General features: G+C 43.0%; 1 protein-coding gene across 2 annotated transcripts; it reads right to left on the bottom strand.

Annotated features, from left to right (window-relative positions):
* Positions 1-31: 31 nt before the first annotated feature.
* dnm3a (dynamin 3a) lies at positions 32-24,179 on the bottom strand. 2 transcript variants are annotated; one of them, XM_039810307.1, is made up of 21 exons: positions 23,493-24,179; positions 17,603-17,676; positions 17,116-17,265; positions 16,801-17,004; positions 16,476-16,574; positions 15,282-15,442; positions 15,056-15,198; positions 14,816-14,951; positions 14,643-14,710; positions 13,766-13,904; positions 13,582-13,668; positions 13,409-13,479; positions 13,264-13,324; positions 12,172-12,198; positions 11,264-11,377; positions 6,474-6,583; positions 3,465-3,576; positions 2,649-2,810; positions 2,116-2,339; positions 1,877-2,020; positions 32-414 (listed from the first exon to the last, which is right to left on the bottom strand). In XM_039810307.1, exons 1-21 carry the CDS (start codon positions 23,651-23,653, stop codon positions 381-383), a joined length of 2,481 nt encoding a protein of 826 aa, XP_039666241.1. In that variant the 5' UTR covers positions 23,654-24,179; the 3' UTR covers positions 32-380. The 2 variants fall into 2 exon arrangements, with proteins under 2 accessions (XP_039666241.1, XP_039666242.1); XM_039810308.1 differs by lacking the exon at positions 12,172-12,198 and having other exon boundaries at positions 23,493-24,178.
* Positions 24,180-24,410: the final 231 nt, after the last annotated feature.

Here is a 24,410-nt window from a genome sequence, read left to right as displayed (position 1 = left end):
TTATATAAATAAGGAGAAACCAGGACACACGTTTAAAAAATAAAACCTGTTTGTGTTTATTCAACAGTGAAAATAATGCATGTGTATTCTATTTTAGTAGAATAACTCAAAAATAGTATTTCTATTTACACAAAGTTCAGGCACTTGAGGAAGAGTCTGCAGACAGCGGAGCACATTCCGCAATTTATGGCCGACGATATTATGTACAAAACAGGCTCAAGATTTAGTGAATTTTGCAGACAGCAGCTCCCAGAGGAGTCAGAGAGAAGCCCAGCGTAGTGCTTCAGCTGGATTACACATCACACAGGTCATGGGTGTCTCTGGGCAGCACTGAGCAGCAGCTAGAAGGATCATGGGTAATGGAGTTCTGAGCAGAGATGTTATTTGACCTTTGGGACAGCTGGAGGATGCCTCCTGGAGAGAAGATTAAAAGATATTACTATACATGGTTGAATAATACATGGATTAACTGTAACTTTCTTAATGGCAGACCTACCAAATTGTTAATAAAGATAATGTCTGATCCCTCATCATCATAATCTATACATCTAGTTATGCAGCAGCTAGCTCTACTGTGTGTTATAACACCGGCCAGGAAATTCCAGCATTTTGCCTTAATATGCCCATTTAATTCCTAAAATAATAATAATAATAATAAAACAACTCAAACAAAAGCAACATTTTTAAAACACATGCTTACACCTCCACAGCAGCTATAAACCTATGTTGTCCCTTTAGTGAAAAGTTTTGAAGGAAAACAAATGTCCATGTTGTTACCTATTTGCTGACCCCTGGATTAGAGGCTTGTCACGAAAGATATGAAAACCTTTACATGGACAATTATATGGGTTGGGCAGCGTTTGAAAGAAGATGTGAATAAGGCCGAGGAAATAATGGTTATTAGAGATGACTATAATATAGGTAAGACAGCAGCTGGTTACAGAACTTGGAAGATTGGAGAGATGTGCGATTTAGCACAGAGCTAATCCAAATGTTGGAGAACTGTGTAATTCATGATTCACAGTTCCCTGTTCACAAATATCCATGTACACATTTAAGTGTGTCTTTATTTAGCGAGATTCTTTTCATTTTATTTGCCATACATTGTGATTGTTACAGAAGTCGTGACCTGTAGTGTCAACTATGGGGGAGAAAATAAAATAGACTTATAGGAGTAAGCTCATGCCCCACATACTGTGTATCTATAGGGGAGAGAGAGATTGAGTAAGGAAAAGAGGCATAAGGTTGGATGGAAAGAGCCAGAAGAGGAAAGAGAGAGACCATGCAGGAAAGAACCTAAAGAACCATTTGAGAGCACAGAGGAAATGAGGCAGAAAGAAAAAGGAGAGACAGGCCAAAAGCAGGGGAGGAACCAGTGAAAGAAAAGAAGTGAAGAAATGTACAAGAAAAAGAAGTAGGGAGGGAAAATAACGGTTATTGCATGAGGGGAAACTGGGGAGGGCAATAAAACAAATGCATGCTAGGAGAAAGCGGGAAAAGGGGGGATGAAGGACAGAGAGAAAGATGAAAACTTGACAGAGCGCTCAGCCTGTTGTCTCTGGCTCCAGTAGAAAGCTGCACAGAGAGAAGTCCTGTCTACTGAGGCTGATGGGAAAGAGAATATGAGAAACACATTTTCCAGCAGACCCCCACCCAGCTCAAATAACAACTCCCTCTGCCCCTGTGCCTCTGTAGCGCAAGGTTTGATTCTGTGTATGTGTGTGTGTGTGTGTGTGTGTGTGTGTGTGTGTGTGTGTGTGTGTGTGTGTGTGTGTGTGTATGCATATATGCCAGTGCATATTTGAGCGGCAGACTAGAGGTCATCCTAATGTAACGGGTCGGATTTCGGGCTGTGATTGTGTGGTTTCAGAGTCACCTTGGCACACTAGGTGGAGCACGGTTGGGCTGAAGGCCATCAGTGCTCGGGGAAGGAGTGTGAGCATGCACCCGAGGGACAGATGGGGCATGGCCTCGAACCGCTGGCTTGCCACTGGTCACTGAGTTTCTAGGGAGTGTCGGGCTGGGTGGAGAAGAGAACCTTAAGTGACAGGCATGGGCGGCACAGTTTTGTTTACTGCATGCATCCCTGTACAGTTTAACTGGGTCTGTGTGTACCTGGAGGGCCGTATCCAGGAGGAGTCTACAGGTGGAGGCAGAGGGGTGGTGCAGGTGGAGGTGGAGAACTTTGCGATGACAGCGAGCGCCTCCTTCAGGGCGGCGTGCTTGCGGAGCACTTCCTCCCGGTGCTGCTGCTGCTCCGGTGACTCATCCATCAGCGCTGAGCTCTCTCCCAGAGCGTAGAGCTGGGCCAGGAGCTCAGAGCTAATGAACTCCTTCACCTACAGAGAGGGATCATAAACAGCTGCGACAAGTCAAAATGTAACTTTGTAATGTGATATTTTTCTCTGATTTGGGATTATGGCTCTAAATTCCTAAAGGGGTGGTGAAAATCTTATTTTACTTAGGGTATCTCATTTAGTTTTTTTTTAAAGTCATTGTAATATGCTCAAATAGTGTTTCAAATGGTAAATTATTGTATGGTAGACAAAGATATACATACTCTGAAACAGATGAAATACAAAACTTTAAAAAAAGAAAGGGATTTTATTTTATTTTTTTAAGTTAAGAGTCTGGCCTGGATATCTTACGCTGTTGATCATGTGGTGCATAATGGTCTTTGGCATCAAGTCTTTCATGGTCTTATAGATGATGCTCATGTAGGAGTCGACCAGGTTACGAATGGTTTCCACCTGACGCTCCAGCTGGGGGTCTGTGAAGTTTTCAGGAGCTCCATTTCCCTGCCCGTCCACCTGGGTGACAGACAGACGAGATGGAGTTGGGAGGAATTGCAACACACGCTGTTCAGATTCGCCCTGTGGTTTTAACCAAAGATATATAGTGTTACGTAATGTGCTGCAGTGACTGCTGAGGTAACACAGCTGATCATTTCATGTTTAATACAGATGTGTGAAGCAATTAAGATCGGCCTTATATGCATTTCCATATCTCATTGTCTCTTCTGTGCTTGCGACCAGAAGAAGCATAGAGCCTCTGTGATAGGAACGGGGAGAGCAGAATAGAGAGAACTCATGAGAGGGAGGTAAGGAGGAGTGGGCAGAAGAAATAAAAGGGGGAGTGGGTGAGGGACGAGGAACTGCTGATTAGAAACAGACTAGAACACACACACACACATGTTGTAGTGACATCATGGGCCAAGAATGCCGTGCTGAAGAGCCAACGACAGAGCGAGATGGAAGGGGTGGGGGACTTACTTTTTCGCTTTGGCAGGGGAAGAGAAGGGGGAACATGGAGAGAAGGGTAAGGGGTTATGGCTGGGTTTTTAAGGTTAGCAAAGTCTACGAGTGCATCCAACGCAAAGGTAAGGTTCAGGCAGGTGCAGCTCCCCACAGCTATGGTTCGGGGATCGGGTTTAATTAGGTTGAATTAGGGGTCAGAGTACTAACGGTGACTTTCTCAGGGTAGACTCCGGCCTGTAGCAGAGACGCCTTCCAGCTGTCCAACTCCTCCTGAGAGTAACAGGCCAACTCCAGGCATTTGTAGTCCTTATACACGTTCCTGCAATTCAGTGCAACATTGTCAGATGGCTCTAAAAGCTACGCTTCCCGGGCCACAATACAGAGTTATAAACACAGTACAGTTAGCACATACCTTCAACAAGAGAGACTGACCCATTGAGAAAACACAGCACACATCAAAGCCATCTACAGGTTGCAATGCCATGTTATTACCGGTGTCTCTTATGAACTCAGTGGAGGTGAGTTTTTAGTCACAATGTGTGAACATTTTAGCTGAGCAACGTTTTCAGTCATTTCTAGCTGTCTGTCGTCTCTTAATTCTTACCATGTTCACTTCAAGTGGAAACAAAACAAGTCTTGCTCCATGTCTTGTGGGAGGAGAGGAAAGTAGTCTCTAGTAGTGGTAGTAGTAGTACAAAAAAAAAAAGTGTCTTCTTTTAAACATTGTAGACTCAGCCACATGCTGTATCACTCAGTTTAATTTGGAATTATCTTGCGAGCTGGTATTTTTTTAAGATGATGCCAATCAATCACCTATTATCAGCTAGTGCGCAGAGTACTTAAAAGAGGACGTCAGAGCACAAAAATGTACCAAGATCACGGGGATGATTTTGCTGTTGGCGTTTCTTAATACCCCCTCTTCACTCAGCTCTCGACCCACTTTGTACATGAGTCAAATGTTATTGGAACAAAGTTGCCTTTGTGTGTATCATGTGAAATCATTAAAAGCATTCCTTATGAGTAAACATATAACACACAATGAGCTCTAGTCTTAGATTCAGTATTATTCAGTATTCTCCAGACAGATAAATCTAACCTGAGCTCGGGCACACAACTACCGACGATGAGGGAAATATCCTTAAAATAAATCGTATGTCATTATAAGTATAGTTTCTTGTGTTTGCATAAAAAGATAATAATTAAGTGTGGTCCTTGTCCATGCATGGTCCATTTTGTAAAAATGATCAGAAATATTGTCATAGCCTGATATAATGCACAGTATAGACCATTTTGTATAAAAGGGCCCCACCGTGTTGAGAACCACATATTGAACAACAGGCCCTTGATGGAAAAAAAAAAGGGTATAACAGCTTGGGCCAGTCTTCCCTTTAAATGCAATACAGTATATGCAATCAAAAAGAATGTCAAGAGAAAATGATTCACTGAATGTAAAGGACATAGAGACACACAAGCACTTGCAACTAGGCAGATACGTATACACACATACAGACACAAAATAAAACAATTTCATCAGTTTCAACTGCTGTGCTTGGCATGCCCTCTCGAACCAAAACGTATCCTCTTATCTCCATCATCTATTTTCTCCACGGTTTTTCATTCCCCGGCTCCTCTTCCCTCTCTCAGTCTTCCCTCTTCACACCATCGTACCATCTCCGTGCTTTGGCTGTGGCAGCAGCACAGCAAAGCAAGAAACAAGCTAAAGATCTGGAGCAGGCTGCGGCCCATCTGTTAAACATTTTTCTTTAATCACTCAGTTGTTTCTTTCCTCCTTTTGTTGTTCCCTTCTCACACTCAGAACACATAGCAATTAACCTCAAATATGTGAAACCTTTGTGTGTGTGTGTGTGTGTGTGTGTGTGTGTGTGTGTGTGTGTGTGTGTGTGTGTGTGTGTGTGTGTGTGTGTGTGTGTGTGTGTGTGTGTGTGTGAGAATGAGAGAGACCAAAAAATGGAAAGGGTTATAAAACTGCAGCAGCAGAGAGTGATACAGAAAGATGAAGAAATGGGCAGTCAGTTTGTGAGCTTATGGCTGGGCTATAGGACGGGTGAGGCTAATAAGTCAGGGTGTGGTGGCTAACAGACGGGGAGCCAGGCCAACAATGACAATACTAGAGTGCTATTACACTAAGATCAGGACGCTAACGTTCACACACACACTGGAGCACACACTAAAATTGCTCTTCACGCTGATTTATCACTCACTTCAACTTCACTTTTTTTTTCTCTCTCTCTCGTCCCCTTTGCTATCCTTTCCTCAGCTCGCAGCCAGTGTGAGTTTTTTCACTCTTGAGGAATTTCTGCACAGATCCTTGACTGCTTTAGATTTGAAGAGTTTCCTGAGGTTTTTGATCATTGTCAGACAGGGACAAAACCACTGCAATGTCTGCCACACACACAAACGCAATTACAGAAAGAGAAACAGAGAGAGAAACAGAGAGAGTGCAGGAAGGGGGGGGGGGGGCGCCATAGGACAGACTTTGACACATTCCTGGCCGATGGCTCTGATACTCTCTCACTCCCGCTTTCTTTCTCCTCTCAACCCTTCCAATTCTTCTTTCTCCCTCCCTTTTGTGGTGAGTCGAGCAATTCTTTCCAAACAAGAGCAGCCTCATCTCTGATCCAAGCTCTCTGGCTTTGATTAGCTGCTTAATGAGCCTGCCGTCGGTATGCTGTGGTCCACGCGCATGCACGCACACACACACACACACACACACACACACACACACGCTTCACCGCATTCGCACACACACACACACACACACACACACACACACACACACACACACACACACACACACACACACACACACACACACACACACACACAAATCAGCCAGGCTTTGTGTCAGCCCCAGCTTCTAAACACTCTCTCTCGTTTTCTCTTTGTCTTTCTCAATCTGTTTCACAAACATAAACCCAGAAAACCATCCCCTCAAAAGCCTGGCGTATACTTATAATAAGAAAAAAACTACACCCACTGCAGTACCCTCTGGATATCCTTTCAGTTCCGGTGGCAAAGTTGAATGGGAGAAGTCAAAGGAAGGGCAAAACACGACTCTCCTCCCTTTCCTCCCCTGACATGTCCACCCTCGTAAAATATCACGAAAACGTCAGCATGCGGGTGACAAGAACAGAACTCCCTTTTCTGTCTCACGCACACACACAAACACAGGCCTCCAGCCACACACAAACAAACCTTAACTCGGTGTTGAAGATAGCAAAGGCAAATTTGCTGGACATGAAGCCCTTCTCCACATCTCGGAGCTTCAGATTGTCCAGAGGAAGCATGTACTTCTTCTCCTTCTCCTGGAAAAGACAGATACAGTTTGACAGAGGTATGCAGAGTAAAATATGACATCACAGAGATGTTACACAGGTGTTGATAGCAAAAAACAAAGGAGACTAAAGACAGTTCAGTTGGGGAATTAAGTTAAAATAGTTGCATGTCTGGTAGTAAATATTTTTCAGCCTGAGAGCCAGAGAGGAAAGAAAGGGGAGCCAAGAGACATAAGCTGTAGAAGGAAAAGAGTGAACAGGAGATGTGGAACACTGTGCTAGCAGAGCACCTGAGTTCATATGAGATGATGTGTCTGTCTGTCAGACTGACTCACATTAACAGCCCACTAACTAGCAGAAGAGAGACAGTGGAAGAGAGCGAGAGAGAAGGGGATACCATAAGTCTATAGTCTGTCATCACCACGGGGGACTTATGAATGACAGAGAACAGTTGGAGGAGTGGAGCGGCCAGTGTGAGGAGAACCAGACAGTATGGAGGCAGGGTACAGAGAAGTGAAGCAGGGAGGGAGGGAATGAGAGAAGGAGTACGAAAAAAAAAAATTGGGAGAGAGAGGCCGGGCCCACATGTGAAAGTCATTACTCAGACTCAAGCTCTAACACAACATTTCTCCTAAAGTGAAGCCCTTCCCCCTCATCTCTCTTCCTCGGCCTGCTCCCTCTTTCTAACCTTTGAGAAGGGGGCTTCCAGAAAGCTTGGTTAGAGGACTGGGTAAGGTAAAGAGAGGGAAAAGTATGAAATAGAAAGGTGACTTCTATAGAAGAGAGAGCTAAAGCATGCCTGCAAAAAAAAAAAAACTGTCCTAAAACTCCTGGATGTTGTCTGAGCATGTGAACGCATGTGTGTGCCCTTGCACTTGAGCATGTGCACGCAAATCTGAGATGCTAGTGTGCTCGTAGTACATTTCGGTCTTCCCTCTCTCAGTGCTCCCCTGAACCCTACGACTCTCTTCCTTCGTTCCTCCTTCCTTTTTTTTTTTTTTCCAAAAGGGGCCCACTTCCTGTAACAGAGGCTGAAAAAAAATGACAGGACGGGATTGGCGCTCATACAGCAACATCTGGCATCGCTTTGGACAGAGGGGGAGGAGACTGGACAGAGTATAGGGTGCTCTGATGGGTTAGAAATAGAAAGTAGAGATGATGAAGAGAGGAAGAGGAGGGATAGAGGTGGACAGAGGCATAGAGGGAGGTGGATTTTGCTAGAGTAGAAGAGGAAGGGTTGAGGAACATAGGGAGCAGGAGAAAGTGTGCAGGAGTAGTGGGGAGAAACTGCAGACCAGTCCAAAGTTGATTCCCCATGGGTCCCATCAACCCATATATGGCTGCTAAGTTCCTCCCTAACTCTCTCTCTCTCTCATTCTCTCGCTCCCCGTATTTCCCTATGACTTCTCCGAGAGAACAGGCAGATCCCTAGCTGAATGAGTAAATGTGCCACGTCAAGACTGGATACTACGCCGGGACGCAGCCCTGCGGACGCCCGACTAAAGATACACTCACATCTCCGGAGGAGGGACACCCATATGAGTGGAAGCCTGATGTGTGCGAGACCCCTCGCCTTGTGGCCCAGCACCGACACAGGATAAGAAAGAAGAGAATAACAGAGGAAATCTTTTTCCCGAATCCCCTCTGCCGCTGGCAGGACTGCTAGCTAACAGCCAGAGCAGGGAAATGGGAGGCCGAAGAGAAAGTTAGAAAGGGTCCTGCTCCGTCATCCCAGTGTTCAGACTACCTGTTCAGGATCTTACTGGTGTACAGTAGTCTGCACATTGGTTAGACTGTGCAAGGAAGTGCTTCAGCAGCAAGAATCGGGACAACCTGCACGTACTCTACGCTGAGACAAATCTTGGGTCTAATATTCTCTGTTGTTTCTTGCTTAAATGGGTGCAAATGCCTTCATATGTGCATTCACTATCAGCAGCTTTCAACTCTTCAAAATGCAGTCATTAACTTTATTTTAAGTCGAGCGTAAAGACATCCATTTTGTACCATTTGTCACCCTGAATTAAGTGTCTTTGTTAATAGGGAGTGATATATACGTACAAGGCAGAGTAGTTTACATGCATCTCATTTAAGCAAGAGAAGCTATACCTTGTGACTGACTGATGTTTTACCAATACTTAGCTATAAACTAGCTTACTAATTGAACTTTTTTACGCACATTCATTGTAGAGAAGCTCTAAACTAACAGATTTTTTCAGAGTGGCTCTCATTTGGTATTTTGAGTTCTTGCATGTGCATCCGTGTGGCAATATAACTCTTGTGTTCACAGACATCATGGCACTGATTTGTGTGTGTGTGTGTGTGTGTGCGTGTGTGTGTGTGAGTGTATGTGTGTGTGTGCATGTGCGTGTACGTGATATTCTCAGTGGTGTAATGAAGTATCATACATCAGAGCTGCTTTGTCTCCTCTTCCTCGAGACTAATGGATTTGAGATATGGAACAGGCCACACACACCTACACACAGAGGCGAGCATGTAGATTAAGTGGGTATGCGTGAGCCGTCTGTTTTTCTTCAGACTGCCTGGTGGAGCCCTGGCAGTTGAGGGGTGAAGGAATGTATGTCTGTTCAGTGTGCTGTGGAGATTAAACCCTAAACTATTATGCTGCAATCTCAGTTTAGGTAGACAGAGAGGAGATGTACCATACGGCCTAAACAGCCTTGAAAAAATTGGAGCATATAGACGCAATGGACAGGGATGGAGAGGGGAGGTTGAAAGGGGTGAGGGGGGGTTGGGGGGGCGGGAGAGTATCTCTGAGAGAGACTGTGGAGGAGTTAAGAGGAGAGGGGGGAGTCAAAAGGGGAGGTCTGCAGTGTAGAAACAGCCATGTGGGATTTCTCTGGGCAGATCTTGGATGCTGGTGTTTAGATAACAGATCAGATTCCAGCAATTACCCAGAGACACACAAACCCAAAAAAAAAAAAAAAAAAAAAAGAGACAGAGAGAGGGAGAGAAAGGAGGAGGAAAAGGCGACAGAGGTAAAGAAAGAGAAAATAAAAAAGAGGGGGTCAGTAGTCAAAGAAAAATATAAATGTCTGTGGAAGGTAGTGTGGGCGGGGAGAGTGAGAGCGGGAACTGCAAGAGAGAAGAAGCAGAAGCTTGGCTTGTGTGACTGTGCGTGTGTGCGCACACACACACACATGCACGCACGCATGCACGCACGCACGCATGTGGAAAGATAGATCTGATCTTCTGTGATAATATGGGTGACTGATTTTGCACTCAGGCCTTCCAAACACAGCTGATAAGACATCCAATGTAGTGAGGAGGTACAATGATTAAACACTGACTAGTCCAACTGAATCAAAATGAGTTAAAGGTTTAGACTTTTATATTAGCGTCAAACCTTATAGTGAGTCATGCATGTTTTACCGTGATACTCAGCCAAAGTTTGTTGCGCTGATGTGGTCAACAGATATTTGCTCTCCTGTCTTTGTATTATTTTTCGCAGATGTGCTAAGTCTTCTTTGTAGATGACAGCGAAAGGAAAACCTATAACACTGTGTGTGTACAATATGCATGCCTGGGGCTGTGTCTGGGAACACTGTGTTCAAGAGATCCAGTGTTTATCTGAAAAGTGACTGTGTCTGTCTGAGAGAGTGTATATTTTTCTCCACTATTTGCATGCCAGTTTGTTTACATCAGACTCTGCATGTGTACTGTATACTGTATATACAAGTCTGTCCACTGTGTGTGTGTGTGTTTGTGCGTGCATGCATGTGTGTGTATGTGTGTGTCTTAGTTTGGCTTGGGGCAGCTCCAGCTGTGTCAGAGTGAGCCGCTCCAAATGCCTGAACTCCCAGAAGAGGAAAGAAAAGGGGGAGTAAGGGGAAGAGTGAGCGGGACGAATGGGGAGGAGGGGTGGGGGTGGGGGCGTCAGAGGAATGAATGGGGGAAATGGAAGGGGCTCACTAGCAGGTCCAGGTGGCAGGAGAGACAAGCAAGTTAGCTGGACAGAGAAACAGGGTTAAAGATGCTCTTTTAGTTATGCTTTTATTGGTGTCATATGTCACAAAGCTTCCATAAAGTCAAGGCCCGTCTGTTTAGTTTGATCCTTAACACGGCCTTGGAGCCGCTTTAGTACGGTTACCAAGAACAATAACTTATTTGTAAAAACGTCCTACCAAACCACTAAATGATGTCTGTCAAACAATACACAACTTAATTCCATCCACAACAACACTGTCTAGCGTTTTTATCCAGATAGGAGTGTTTACAGGTATTAGTTTATGTCCATATGCAAATGTTGTGATGTGTTCCCCTCTTCTGATCTCACTTCCTGCACTCTGCCCTTCCTTCCTACCATGACACTGACTGTGACAGGACGAGACTGTTGTGGTGTGTCTGCCTGTCTACACTTGCTGTGCAGACCTTCTGCTCCTGTACAGCAGGCACAGACAGGCAGACAGATGGCAGCCCCACTGACATCAGAGCAGAGCGCCACAAGCTCTTCCGATTTACTTCAATACATACGGAAACTGTGACAACAATATCAACAGATGAGGGATTTCCCCTTCTACTTAATTATCTCTCAACCACCCAATGAACATGCTGTTTCAAGCTGAGATATGTGTTAATAAACTTGTGTTAATAAACAGTGTGCTGCTGCGTTTTGACTTAAGTATTTTCTTATTCATTGTGCTCAAAAATGTCTTGGTGTGATCTATTTGTTTCAAGTGTGAGTGTCAATACCTCATCATCCTTGAACCAGGACAGGCTCTCTGCACTGAGGATAAACCAGTATTCCTTGGCTCCACCTTTCATGATGCCGATGTTGCTGATGGTCAGCCAGCCCTTGCGTATGACCTGCACAACAGCCAAGGGTAAGGAAGGAGCTCAGATGGCAGGAAAGACAGGACCATCACAATGGCATTCAGAGAACAGATTGATTGAAAATGAGATAGCAAGGTATAACTCATACAGTATAGAGATGTGCAAAGCAGGTCACACAATGAGAGTGGACTCCTGGCAATGAAAATAAGAGTAGACAGTTGACATGGTAGGAAAAACTGGATTTTTTTGCAGGTTAGACAGTTGTGAGATATATGACATAGATTATGTAGCCATGGCCAAATCACCAAACATTTTCACTAACATGGACGTTATTTGTCAAAAAAGAAGACTAGATGCACAGGTACACATTCAAAGTAAGCATAGAAACAAAAGTAACAAGCCATATGTGGAAATAGAAACAGGATGCGAAAGACTGGAAAAAAGATGTGCGATGAATAAGGGAACAGGAAGTTTGACATGACATAAAGATACCAAAAACTGACAGAGACGTCCTGCGGACTAGGAAAATATTAACATCTGCACATATTTATGAAGCAGCAGGACTGCAGAGGGAGTAAAGATTATTAGTTTGAGACAGAGAGAGAATACTGCTAACTGTAACTGTAAGAGGAAAAGAGTTAGCAGTGTATCAGTTGCAGATGGTGAAATACATGATTAACAAAGCTACAACAAGCCATTTGCCAGTGTGCGTGTTTGCTGCCATCGGTCGCATGCCAACCCACAACCCTTAAACTTGAATCCTGCAAACAAATATTTCCAGTAGAGGCAGCAGTGAGTGAATAGGCTTAAAGAGATTGGTCTCCTACTACGAGTCTGGAAGGAGGGGCCGCACCCTGGAGAAAAACAGGAGATGAGGGAGCAGAGTTAATGTTTAATATTTATTATGTTTTTTTTTTTGGGGGGTGGGGGTGACACTGATATTGATAATTTAATAGATAACTACTATCAAAGCAACATGAGGGATAGTGTAAATAACTTACAACATTTTTTTACTTCTTAAGCTGTGGTTAAAATGTACTGCTGTTCTCGTCATCACACATCAAGGTTCGTGACTAAGCAATCATACTGGGATCGTGTTTTTAATTATGCCTGCTTTCAAATGTGTCACATAAATATTATGTTACATACGTATTAATCATAACAGATTGAGAAAAAACACACACAAAACTGCCTAATTTTTGCTTGCCTGCATTCCTATGAGAAGCCAAGATCAACTCTGGTTGCATGATTGGACCCTAAATCCACTCCAGTAAAATCATAAAAGATCTAATTTGTCTGCAGCTGTGAAGTCTGATTAATGTTGATTAATGTGTAACACATGGGATGGTGACATTACTGGGGAGGGAAAAAAAGTAAGATAGATGGAAAACATTTACTTTAATTTAGTGCACACTCAAATGTTGCGCTGTAGAGAACCAATGGCAGTAAAGTAACATTTTTGAGAGTTTACACCTGCAAATATAAGTTCAGAAGAGCACACTGTCATGCACATACTCATGTTGGTTTTGCTTAAAATTGACAAAGATGATTCTGAATAGGAAGGAGGGTAAACAAGACAAAAAGTGTATGTCCATGGAATAAGGGTGATGGGGCTAAAGCGAGAATCTTTATGGTATGAGATGTTGGGATATCTTGTGGTATTTAGTTGGCAGTTAAACTTTCTGGTGACAACTACTGTAGATAGTAATTTTGATGCATCCTCTGGGGATCATGAGTGGTTTTTCTAATCACATGTAATGGCAATTTATTAAATAGTTGTTGAGATATTCACTTTGACCAAAGTGAAGGGACCAATGAGCTGGCCCACTGAGTCCGTATGTTGCCATCGCCGTCTCAAGCGCCCCTTGGTTAGCATGGACATATACAGTATATAAATGCAGTGCTATTAAAAGTCTTACGTGGTTTCCTGCCATCCCTGCAGCAGTCTTCTTGTTGCTTTGGTTGTACATCTGCTGGGCGCTGACAGAGAGGTAGAGCTAATGTTATTTACTCTATTAGAATTTATAGTTAACGTTATAGTTTAAAACTGATGAGGTTACTCACTTAGTGAAGCCAATGAAATCTTCATGTTTGGTATTTATGTAGGCAAGCTGTATGTCAATGAGCAACACGATCTGAATAGAGCAGACATTCATTAACTAGAGAAACACACAACACTTAATAATCCAGTAGAGTTATCTAAAACTAAATGCAATGTCCAGCTGTGTGTGAATGACCTGATCTTTGCATTTGCTCTCTTGCTCTCGTATTTCAGCGGTTACAATTCTCTCGGTCTCATCTTGCAGTTTGGGAAAGGAACTGAGCTATAGAGGGGCAAACAGACCAGAAGTAAGACATGAGACAGTTTTGACACCCCAAAATGTACAGTTCATCGCACATGCCACACACACACATTTATACCTTGTTGATACACTGGTACACAGTGGAGATTAGTTCTTGACTGACCGTGTCTACAAATTGAATACACGGCCCCTTTAGCCTTGATATCTGTTTTTTGACTATGGCTTCAAAGGCCATATCAGGAGTGAACAGACCCGTCCTATAGGGAAAGAGAGGCAGATGGGGGGGAAAGCAATAAAAAAATAAATAAAAAAAAGGTAGATTGGCTGCAGTGATCAAAACATGTCGGTAACAGAAAAATTGTAAATGATTACATTACGTGACAACATTTGACACTTTGCATTTGCTCAGAACACTCTACTACAGTGTTTCTCAAATGGGGGTACGTGTACCCCTAGGGGTACTTTGGAGGACTGCAGGGGGGTACGTGAGATATTTAACAAAATGTTTAATAGTTACAAGGCTGTTGTCCAGAACATTGTTCCTCTCTATGTAGACTTTTTTTTTTCCTTCCAAAAATGTGACATTTGTGTCGCCTTCTTTGGACCTATTCTTGCCTTCCTTCCTTCTACTGTCTTTCTATTTATAAGTTTCTCGCTTTTTTCTAAGTTATGTCACTGTTTTTGAAGTTTTTGATACTATTTTTGACCTACTCTTGCCTTACTTCCTTTCTACCATCTTTTTCCAAGGTTTTGTCTTTTTTTTTTTTACAGTTTTGGTCTCCTTTTCTCATAGCATTTAAATGGTTTTTTTTTCAGTTACAAGGCTGTTGTTTAGTAAATCTATCGCTGACAGCGCTGTACTGTTCCTATTTATAGAGACTTTTTTTTTCTACCAAAAATGATTAGCGCTGGTCAGGGGGTACTTGGCGTAAAGAAACAATTTCAAAAGGGGTACATTATTGAAAAGAAGTTTGAGAACCACTGTTCTACTACACCTAACACCATGGATGTTTCTGATGGCATAGTTGATCTCCCGCCGCAGCTTTCTCTCATCCAATTCAATCTGAAGACAAACACGGTACACAGTCAGTCAGCGTTGAGCACACTACCTATGCACAAAGACAAACAAAATTCATATTAAGAATTACACACACACACACACACACACCTTGACCAGTTCATTGGGGAAACGCTCATGGAAGATTCGGTTGATCCTGGCACCTCCTGACAGATTAACGGTGTCTACTCTGTCGCCCGAGCCCTCGATTAGCTTCTCAAAGTCCACAGCCAAGCGCTGAACTGACCTGGGAGACAGAAACACAGACCAGGAGAAACCCTGACATACCAACAATTTAAAAGACAACAAATGAGTACAAACAGACACTTCCAGAATGACTGACTGACTGACTGTAGCAGTGTCTTGGTTCTCTGTCCAGGGTCATCAGGACTGAACTGTTTGCATTTTTCAGCCTCTTTATTCAAGTCCTGAAGCTGGCCCTGCAGATGAGTACGGAAGGCTGGCAGAGTGTCCCGGATGTGGTTTGTCAGTTGCTGCAAACAAACATAATGAGAAACAATACAATGTATTTACTTCTCTAGGTGTGTGTGTGTGTGTGTGTGTGTGAATTTTTAACCTGGTTAAGTATTCTTTGTAAATATGGGGTGCCCATGCTTTCAGCCATGTGTTTGTAGGCCGGGTGGGAAAGGAAGAACTTCTTCTCTGCAAGAAGGGCTGCCTTAATATCCTTTTTCCCATCAATGTCCTTCTGACTGCGGTTCACCACCCCTATGTAACCTGGGGAGGCGGGGGAAGAGATGAGAAGGGAAACGAACAGCATGTGACCATTGTAAGGACGACAATGTGCGACAAGAGGAAGGAAGAATCAAGGACTCTGATGTTAGACAGATTGGCCTTGCATTTTCTGACGTGTCCTTGGGAACTCTTCCCAGCCCGCCATTTGTTCCATTAAGAGACTGTAGCATACAAGTAGGAAATAAATATGTTTGTTCAACAGCAAAGCATGTGATATAAAGCGGGCCAAATCCACTATTTAGCACAGTAATAGATGTAATACCGCCAGGCTCCTTATCTAATGCTTCAGCTCTAGGCTGCTAGTAGGGCTTCCATGGTTAATGCATTAGCACTGTAGGAGAAGCATGAAGGGGCCAGCACCTGGTGGTGCTTTACTCAGGCTCTTACACACACACACACACACACACACACACACACACACACACACACACACACACACACACACACACACACACACACACACACACACACACACACACACACACACACACACAAACACACACACACACACACACACACACAGATTTACTAGCTATTCATACACACAAGAACAATTGTCCAGACATACACACAATAGTATAGACTCAATAGTACTGCTGTGATGTTATTCAAAGTGCATAACCGTCTTTCAACACATGGCACAAGTTAAAGAGATACTGCATACTGCACATGGATAAACAGAAAGATGGTGAACAAGGGACACAGAAAGACAGAGTCAGACAGAGAGGAAGAGGAAAAAGAATAGAGGGAATGAGAGCTTGACCGAGACGGAGCCTCTGGCTGCTGATTACAGACACAATCCTAATGTCAGTCCTTTACAAAGAGCCTCCACTGGGTGCAGCGTGACTGTATTACAGCTAGGTGGCTCAACACACAAAAGCACGTGCACACACAAATACACAAACACACACACACACACACACACACACACACACACACACACACACACACACACACACACACACACACACACACACACACACATACTGTTTGCCCATAAACACAAGCGGCACACCTCTGCGCAGGGGAAGCAACCTGTTCTCTAGAATGTTCCGGGCGTCTGTTCCTTCATCCATCAGGTCCAGCTTAGTGATTACACCAATTGTGCGCTGGCCTGAAAAGAAGAGGAAGAAAAGAGGAAATTGTTATAGCCTCCAAATGGGAATTCATAACCTGTGGAAGTATGAATAATATATGGAAACCCCTTTCAACCTTTTAGACATTCATATATTTTATGTAATAATGTGATCATTTATCCCTATGAAGACATTAGTGTGTAGAGCCTTATTCTCAGGACATAATGAAACCCCACAGACTTTAAATGCCCACCCAGGGCTTACCCTGTGGGTCAACATCTTTGGCCAGTTTGAGTGCATCAGAGTTGGCCAGGTCAGTGTTAGCTGGCGTGACAGCCAGGATGAGACAGTTTTCCTTACAGATGAACTGCATGATCATGTCTCGTATCTGGTACTCTATGTCTGCCGGCTGGTCGCCTACAGGCACCTTGGTGATGCCAGGCAGGTCCACAAGAGTCAGGTTCAGCACTGCAAACACACAGAAGAGTAGAAATAAACACACAGGTCATACATATGTCCGAGAAATTGACCTTGAACGGATATGTCACACTGAACACACACGAGTACACAGTGCGTTACCGTGTGGTGAATAAATCCGTAGGTTGATGGGGACAGGGGAGATGCCTTTATTGGATCCTGTGAGTCTGCGTGTCTCTGCCTCGATCTCTTTGCGGATCTCCTCAAAGTCTGTGAACTTCTTTCCCTTGCAATGGAAAAATTCACCGTACTCTGAAAAAAACACACAATGAGCAGGGGGGGGAATCATCAGTTAAACAATGATTGATTCATCATAATTTTAGAGGATGTTGGAATACCACGTTTTGTTTTTAAAGATTATTTTTTTGGCCTTTAATAGATAGGATAGCTGAAGTCAGGAAGGGGGGAGAGAGAGGGGGGGTAGGGGATGAAATGCAGCAAAGAGCTGCGGGTTGGACTCCATGACAATTCCAGCACTGTCCCACCAGTCGGGCTCAGCCATTGTAAAATATCATACTGCCATCTGGTGGCAGCTTAAGAATAACACTTTCCAGCCTGCATGAGTGACTATGATGTGTGTCTTACCTACCAGTGTTAGCACTAAGCAGCTGGAGGATTAAAGGTCTGCGAGTGACAATTCCCGAACCCCGTGGAAGGAAGTCTCTGTTTGGGAAGAAAGACTAAATTGGAGAAGGATACATAAACACACACAGACACACACACTGCCACTACATTCGATGTCAATGCAATCTTGCATCTTAATCTGAAACATTAGCTTGACACGCACCAGTTAAATGACTTTACATATTGTAAATGCACAGATAAGACCATTACGGACCGTTCGGTATTTATGGAATGGCCTACCGGAGGAAAATAGGGGAGGGTCATGTCTTTTTATTCTTTGTTGACGGGAGGATCATCCAATTTTTTTTAGTCTAGAGGGGAATACTTTTGTATTCATGAGAACAGCAACATTTCAAAGTGGCTTGTTTGGTGCATATTTATCCATGTAGCTCACTTAGTCTCGGCCCCTATCGCTAGCAGATGGGTCCCTCCTTGTTTAGCCAGCCAGACAATTTAGAGACCGTGGGATTTCCCAAACTGAATAAATCCCACCCACCCATATAAACACAAAACTTTGCTAGTTCAATCCAAGACATCTGCTGAAAAAATAATTGTATTCATTAGCATGATTGCCTTACTGTTTAGTTCAAAAACATCCAAAACACCGTACGAAAACATAGCGGACCAGGCGCAAGCTTTTGAAAAATTCGCAGCTCGCACCGCGGACAGCACCAAGCTGGGAGGGCATGAGAGGTCTCCAGGCTGCAGCCATACCCAACTCAAAAATCGTTCGCTCGATTCAAAAAATTATTCACAGTATGTAAATGTAGTTACTTTCCCCATGTGATTGCAGTAGACATAGAATTTAAAAAAAATATATATATATTTTTTTTAATTAAAAATATGAATAGATTTTTGGAATTCTATGAATCAATTTTGAATCGGTAGAGCCTGAATTGCGATTCGAATGTGAATAGATTTTTTTGCACACCCCTAATCGTGAGCACTAACAGTCAGCTGTATATCGGTTGTATTTCAGATGCCATATCCAAAACATCAGCAACTCTGTCAGGAAGGCTAAGAAAAGCTTTGCCATATGATCAGCCCTAACGGATATATAAAGACTAAAAGCTAAATATAGTGTTGACTATAAGGAAACCAAATGCACAGGAAAATATCCTCCTCCTTCCTATTAAAATCAAATTCAGGAAGTTTGTTTTACTGCATCCTGTCCCAGATGAAATAGCTGGCACCGTCCCCCACAAAAGGGGTGTAATAACATAATCATAGCAGAGACAAAGAACTGAGCCGTGTGTGAAAATATCATTACACACAATCAGGAAAGCAAGCATTAATAGTGTCCTATAGTTTCTGGCAATGCCACACCTTCCACTGCTGTGGACAATACACACACCCCTGTGGACAATACATACACTCATGTGGACAATACATACGCCTCCTTTACTTAACAGAGCTCCACTGTCTTGAAACTCGGAAATGACTCACTTACTCACCAGCATTCTTTTCTGACAGGATGGAAGCACTTATTCTCCTCCTCACGAACTGAATCGTCTTACTTGCATTTCATCTTTACCCTGTATGGGTAAAGATGAAATGCAAGTAAGACGACACTGGTAATCATGATTAGTCTGCATTATTTTAAGGCCCTTGAAGTCTGTTAAAGGTCAGAATAAGATGTAAATTCAACAAAGCTCTGTTGAGCTCAGTTTTGGTTAGGAACGCATCGTGTACTGTACATTAATTAAAAAGAATGCTGATTCCATTACGTTTTCAGGAGCCATGTTAACCTCCTCCCCTTCCTCGACACCTACACAGCCTGCAGTGAGATAAGGTGCTACACTGGCTACTGTCATACCAACACTGCCACCTCTGGCATCCACCACTTCAGACCTACACGCTAGTGCTGGGTGGAGACAGTCCTATATGAAAACAGTGATTTCAGCTCTGCATTAATTGACTAACTGCCTGAAGTCCTGGTATCCATACAGTGGAACACAGATCTTTGTCAAGTCAAGTCCATTTCATTATAGCCCAATATCACAAATTAAAATTAGCCTCAGAGGGTTTTACAATCTGTACAGCACATAACACCCTCTTACCTTTGACCCTCGCATCGGATAAGGAAAAACTATCCCAAAAAAAGCATTAAGCATCTCCCATGACTGGACTTTTAGCATTACAAATTCATATTTTATTAAAAATTAGCCAGGACTAGTCAAATTGCACAATGGATTTTTTGATAACACTTTCTAATAGCATTGTCTTTCAAGGCATTCAGTCATTTAGGGTGACTTAAGAGACATTTATACATATCTTGTAGGGGTGGGAATCACCAGAGGCCTCACGATACGATATCATCACGATACCCATGTCACGATAAGATATTATTGCGATTTTAAACATATTGCAATATTCTGCGATATATATGGCAATGTATTACCTTTTTGTCCAACTTCAAATTTTTCCCAATTTCAAATGATGTCCCCAAAGGAAAATTTTGTCAACATTTGTTTTATCTAAAAAGATAAATTTCTCTGTCTGTTCATCTCACTTCAATTTTATTGCTGCAAAATGAGATTGTCAAGCAGACAGACTGACCAACACATGTCATAAAAGATCGATACTTGGCGTCTGTGTATCGATACAGTATTGCCACGAAAAATATCACGATACTATGCTGTATCGATTTTTTCCCCCACCCCTAATATCTTGGTTACAGTCTTGGTCATTTATGGGTGCTGTTCAAAAGAAGTGGGTTTATAAGTGGAAACTAATGACTTTATTAATGTTTAGTAATCACTTACTGGATTGCCAGGTTGAAAAATACTGTTGGCAGATGTTTATTATTTGTATTTGGTAGAAATGCATTTATAAATGTGAACTGATAGCTTTCTAAAAGCCATGCGATCTAAAGATATATACGCTGCTTCTTGTTGATGGATTTTGGTCCAGGACAGGTACCAAAGGGATGATTTACAACCTGGAAAACCAAATTATTAATTCATTAATTCAATCAATATCAACAAAGCCACTAACAATTCATAACTTATAACTTATTCCCTGTTACATATTGTTCTTAAATTACACTACTGGTCAAAAGTTTTAGAACACCCCAATTTTTCCAGGTTTTTATTGAAATTCATGCAGTTCAATGTCTTATTGTACTCTGAAATGAAAGAATAGAACAAATGAACAATTTAAGTTAAAAAATAAATCATGGAATCAAAACCAAAATGTATTCTAAATTTTTGACCCATCAAAGTAGCTCCCTTTGGCAGATATAACAGCTGAACACACTCCTGGCATTCTTTCTACAATGGAAATCAAATATTCTTCAGAAAGTTCTTCCCAACTCTGTTGCAGAAGTTCCCATAAATGTGTGGCACTTGTAGGTTGCTTTGCTTTCACTTTTCTGTCCAGTTCATCCCAAACCAGCTCAATGGGGTTTAAGTCTGGTGACTGTGCTGGCCACTCCATGTTTTTAAGCTTACCATCTTGGTCTTTTTTCCTAAGGTAGTTCCGGCATAGCTTGGACTTATGTTTTGGGTCATTATCTTACTGTAGGACATGGGTCTCAAACTCGCGGCCCTGGGGCCAATTGAGGCCCGCGGGATGATATTTTGTCTGCCCCCGAAGGTGATATCAAATGTTTAGTGTCAGTACGGCCCGCGCGTTGATCTGAAACGCACCTTTCTGCTGAGTCCTTGCGTGTGCCGCGCTTGCCACGCTTTTATTTATTTATTTTTTGATCACTTACGGGCTACCATAGCTAGTCTCGTGACAGCTTCCTGCGGCGTTTGTTGTCAACGGTTGTCAAGCTAGCCAACCGCGAAGTACCTGGGGTAGTATCAACGTTGGTCACTTGGTTGACCCGTGTTCCGAGTAACAGAAAATATGTCTTCACCCAGTTCCAGTCATGTCTCTCTCAAAACGTGCCCTGAAGAGTAAGGTTGGCGACGAGCTCAGGCAATTTCAGTGAAAGTGGGAGACAGAATATTTTGTTATCAAGCACAGGGGCACCCCTACATGTCTCATGTGCACAGAGAAAGTTGAGGTGTATAAGGAATATAACATCAGACGTCATTACTCAACTAGACATGCTGAGGAGTATACAAAATACCAGGGAGATGAGAGAAAGAACCGGGTCGCCAATCTTAAAAAATGTCTATTGAGCCAACAAGATTTATATAAGAACTTTTGTTGAATACGTGATGCGGCCCAGCCTGACCCACACTCTACCTCGAGCGGCCCCCAGGTAAATTGAGTTTGAGACCCCTGCTGTAGGATGAACCCCTGACCAACTAGGCACATACCAGAGGGTACTGCATGGCGCTGCAAAATGCTCTGGTAGCCGTCTTGGTTCAGGGTGCCTTTCACTCTGTACAAATCACCGACCCTGGATCCAGCAAAACAGCCCCAGACCATCACGCTTCCTCCTCCATGTTTGACAGTTGATGTCACACACTGAGGAACCATCCTTTTGCCTAATCGACGGCGTACAAAAACCCTGCGTGATGAACCGAATATTTCAAATTTTGATTCATCAGTCCATAGCACCTTCTTCCAGTCTTCAGTAGTCCATTGGCAGTGTTTCTTGGCCGGGGCAAGCCTCTTTTTCTTATTCTGACGTCTTAGCAATGGCTTTCTTGCTGCAACTCGACCTATCAAACCTGCAGCTCGAAGTCTTCTCTTTACAGTTGAAACTTAGACTTGCTTATTACGACCACTATTAAGCTATGCTTGAAGCTGTTGTCCTGTGAGCCGCCTATCACACAAGCTGTTGACTCTCAGAAACTTGTCTTCTGATTCTGTTGTGGCTTTGGGTCTGCCAGACCTCTTCCTGTTAGAGTTTCCGCCCAGTTTCTAAGTGCCTTTTGATGGTGAAGAATACTGTACTCACTGACACCTTGACTTTCTTTGCAGTTTCTCTGTAGGAAAGACCAACATTCTTAAGTGTTATGATGGTCTGTCTCTCTTCCATTGTTAATTGCCTTTTTCCCGTCATTTTTATAGCAACACACTACTTTCTGCAGTACAATACTGTTCAAATAATGCTCACGAGGGTATGGTACCACAGTGTGTTCCAACAATACTTTTATACAAACCGAGGGGGTTGTAAGTAATCCAGACAAGTTGGAACACCTGTGGGAATTGGTAGCACCACTTTCAAAGCTCGATCAACCTCCATTGCTGCAGAACAGCTTTACGTTGTTAACCCATTTCTTGTTCCCTGAAAAAGGCCTTTTTGTAAAATTCTGAAATGTACATTATTTTTCAGTTTTGGGTAACCCTTTTTTTTTAACCTCAGGCAGTTTACCACTTACCTTTGTACCATTTCAAGCTATTCATTGGACTTGAACTGCTAACATTTCAATAAAAAACTAGAAAAATTGGGGTGTTCTAAAACTTTTGACCGGTAGTGTATATTATTTCTTTTCTTGTTTGTCAAGCAATTCTATTAGGTTTACATTCTCGTCTTTTCATAGTCATAGTTAATATTTAATAATAAGCTATTGCACTGTTCAATCAATGCACTGTTCTCTTTTGCACTACCACCATTGCACACACTTTACCATAGCACCTTATCATGGTCATTGCATCACGTGGTCAGTCCATACCAGACCTTTGTAATCACGTCACAAATTGTTAACTCATTACATTTCTGAGTAATTTTTATGTATGTGAGATATAGCTATGTGTGTATGTGTGTTTGTTGTGTTATGTAGTGTCTAAGCTACTGGATGCCTAAATTTTCCTCGGAATGAATAAAGTATCTATCTATCCATCTATCTAACTACCTAGAGTAAGTACAGTTAACAAGGGTTGTGTAAGTTGATCATGTTGCTTGCTGTAGCCTACAGTTCATTTAGCTATAGAGTTCATTTGTGTCTTACCTGCCCACAAAGTTTTCCAGCACGGAGCTCTTGCCTGCGCTCTGGCCGCCCACCACAGCGATCTGCGGCAGGTAGAGGCTGCAGCTCTGGCCCACGCTGCTCAGGGCATCTTGAAGCCGGTTGACCAGCGGGATCAGATCCTCCATCCCGCGGTTGCCCATCGCAACGGAGCAGCCGGGCTACCCGCCCAGCTCCTTTAAATCCTGTTTTACTCCGGTTCTACACTACACCCGTCGTTAGAGTAGCTACCATAATTAATGGTTACTTACAAGTATGCCATTTTCATCACTGATATGTACAAAACCTAAAAATAATAATCTTCCTGAAGGACGGTGCCAACTTTACAAAGCTCCGTAGTTAACTTTAGCAGCTGATACGTTACCCTAAGTGTGGTTTCGACAGTAGTGTCCAAGTTCGTACTCACAGAGCTCAAGTTTCCGAAAACAGTTCGCTATAGACATTTTTGTTGTTTTAAAACTCCGAATGTTCGCAGTATGCCGTTCTCCGCTGGATACATTTTCGAAGCTAGCCGCTTGTCGCTGCGCTAAGTTTGGTCCATGGACTGGGAGGAAAACATTCTGCTCTGACAGCTAACGGAATCAAGTTTTGCGCATGCGCGGCAATCACTCGGCAATCCCCTTATGCAGAAGACAGATAAACTTCATAGCCAATAATGAAAGTACTGTGATTTATCAGGGCACCAAGCAAACATTCACTCCTCTAGGCGACAGCTATTTAAAGTCCTACGCATCTAGTGTGGGTAGGGCTCCGCTGCAGCCCTATAAACACTGCAACTAGAACCAGAGAGTAAGATTCATCTACTGTAAATAACACTGCTGCATTCTTTGGCAATGAGGGAGTGAGCACCGTGTAGTACACTGGAAAACCGAAGCATGTGAAAGAGAAAGTGAAGGTTAC

This window comes from Perca fluviatilis, chromosome 9, assembly GCF_010015445.1.
Source record: "Perca fluviatilis chromosome 9, GENO_Pfluv_1.0, whole genome shotgun sequence".
NCBI classification, from domain to species: Eukaryota; Metazoa; Chordata; class Actinopteri; order Perciformes; family Percidae; genus Perca; species Perca fluviatilis.
Note: the sequence above shows the minus strand (reverse complement) of the source record. Positions and strands in the feature narration are given on the sequence as shown.

Coding starts and splice junctions, on each gene's coding strand:
- dnm3a (XM_039810307.1), bottom strand. CDS start 23,653: ATGGGCAACCGCGGGATGGAGGATCTGATCCCGCTGGTCAACCGGCTT. Junction 16,575..16,800: donor CAAAGATGTTGACCCACAGG/GTAAGCCCTGGG, acceptor TCTTCTTTTCAG/GCCAGCGCACAATTGGTGTA. Junction 15,443..16,475: donor GTTGCTTCCCCTGCGCAGAG/GTGTGCCGCTTG, acceptor CCGCCTCCCCAG/GTTACATAGGGGTGGTGAAC.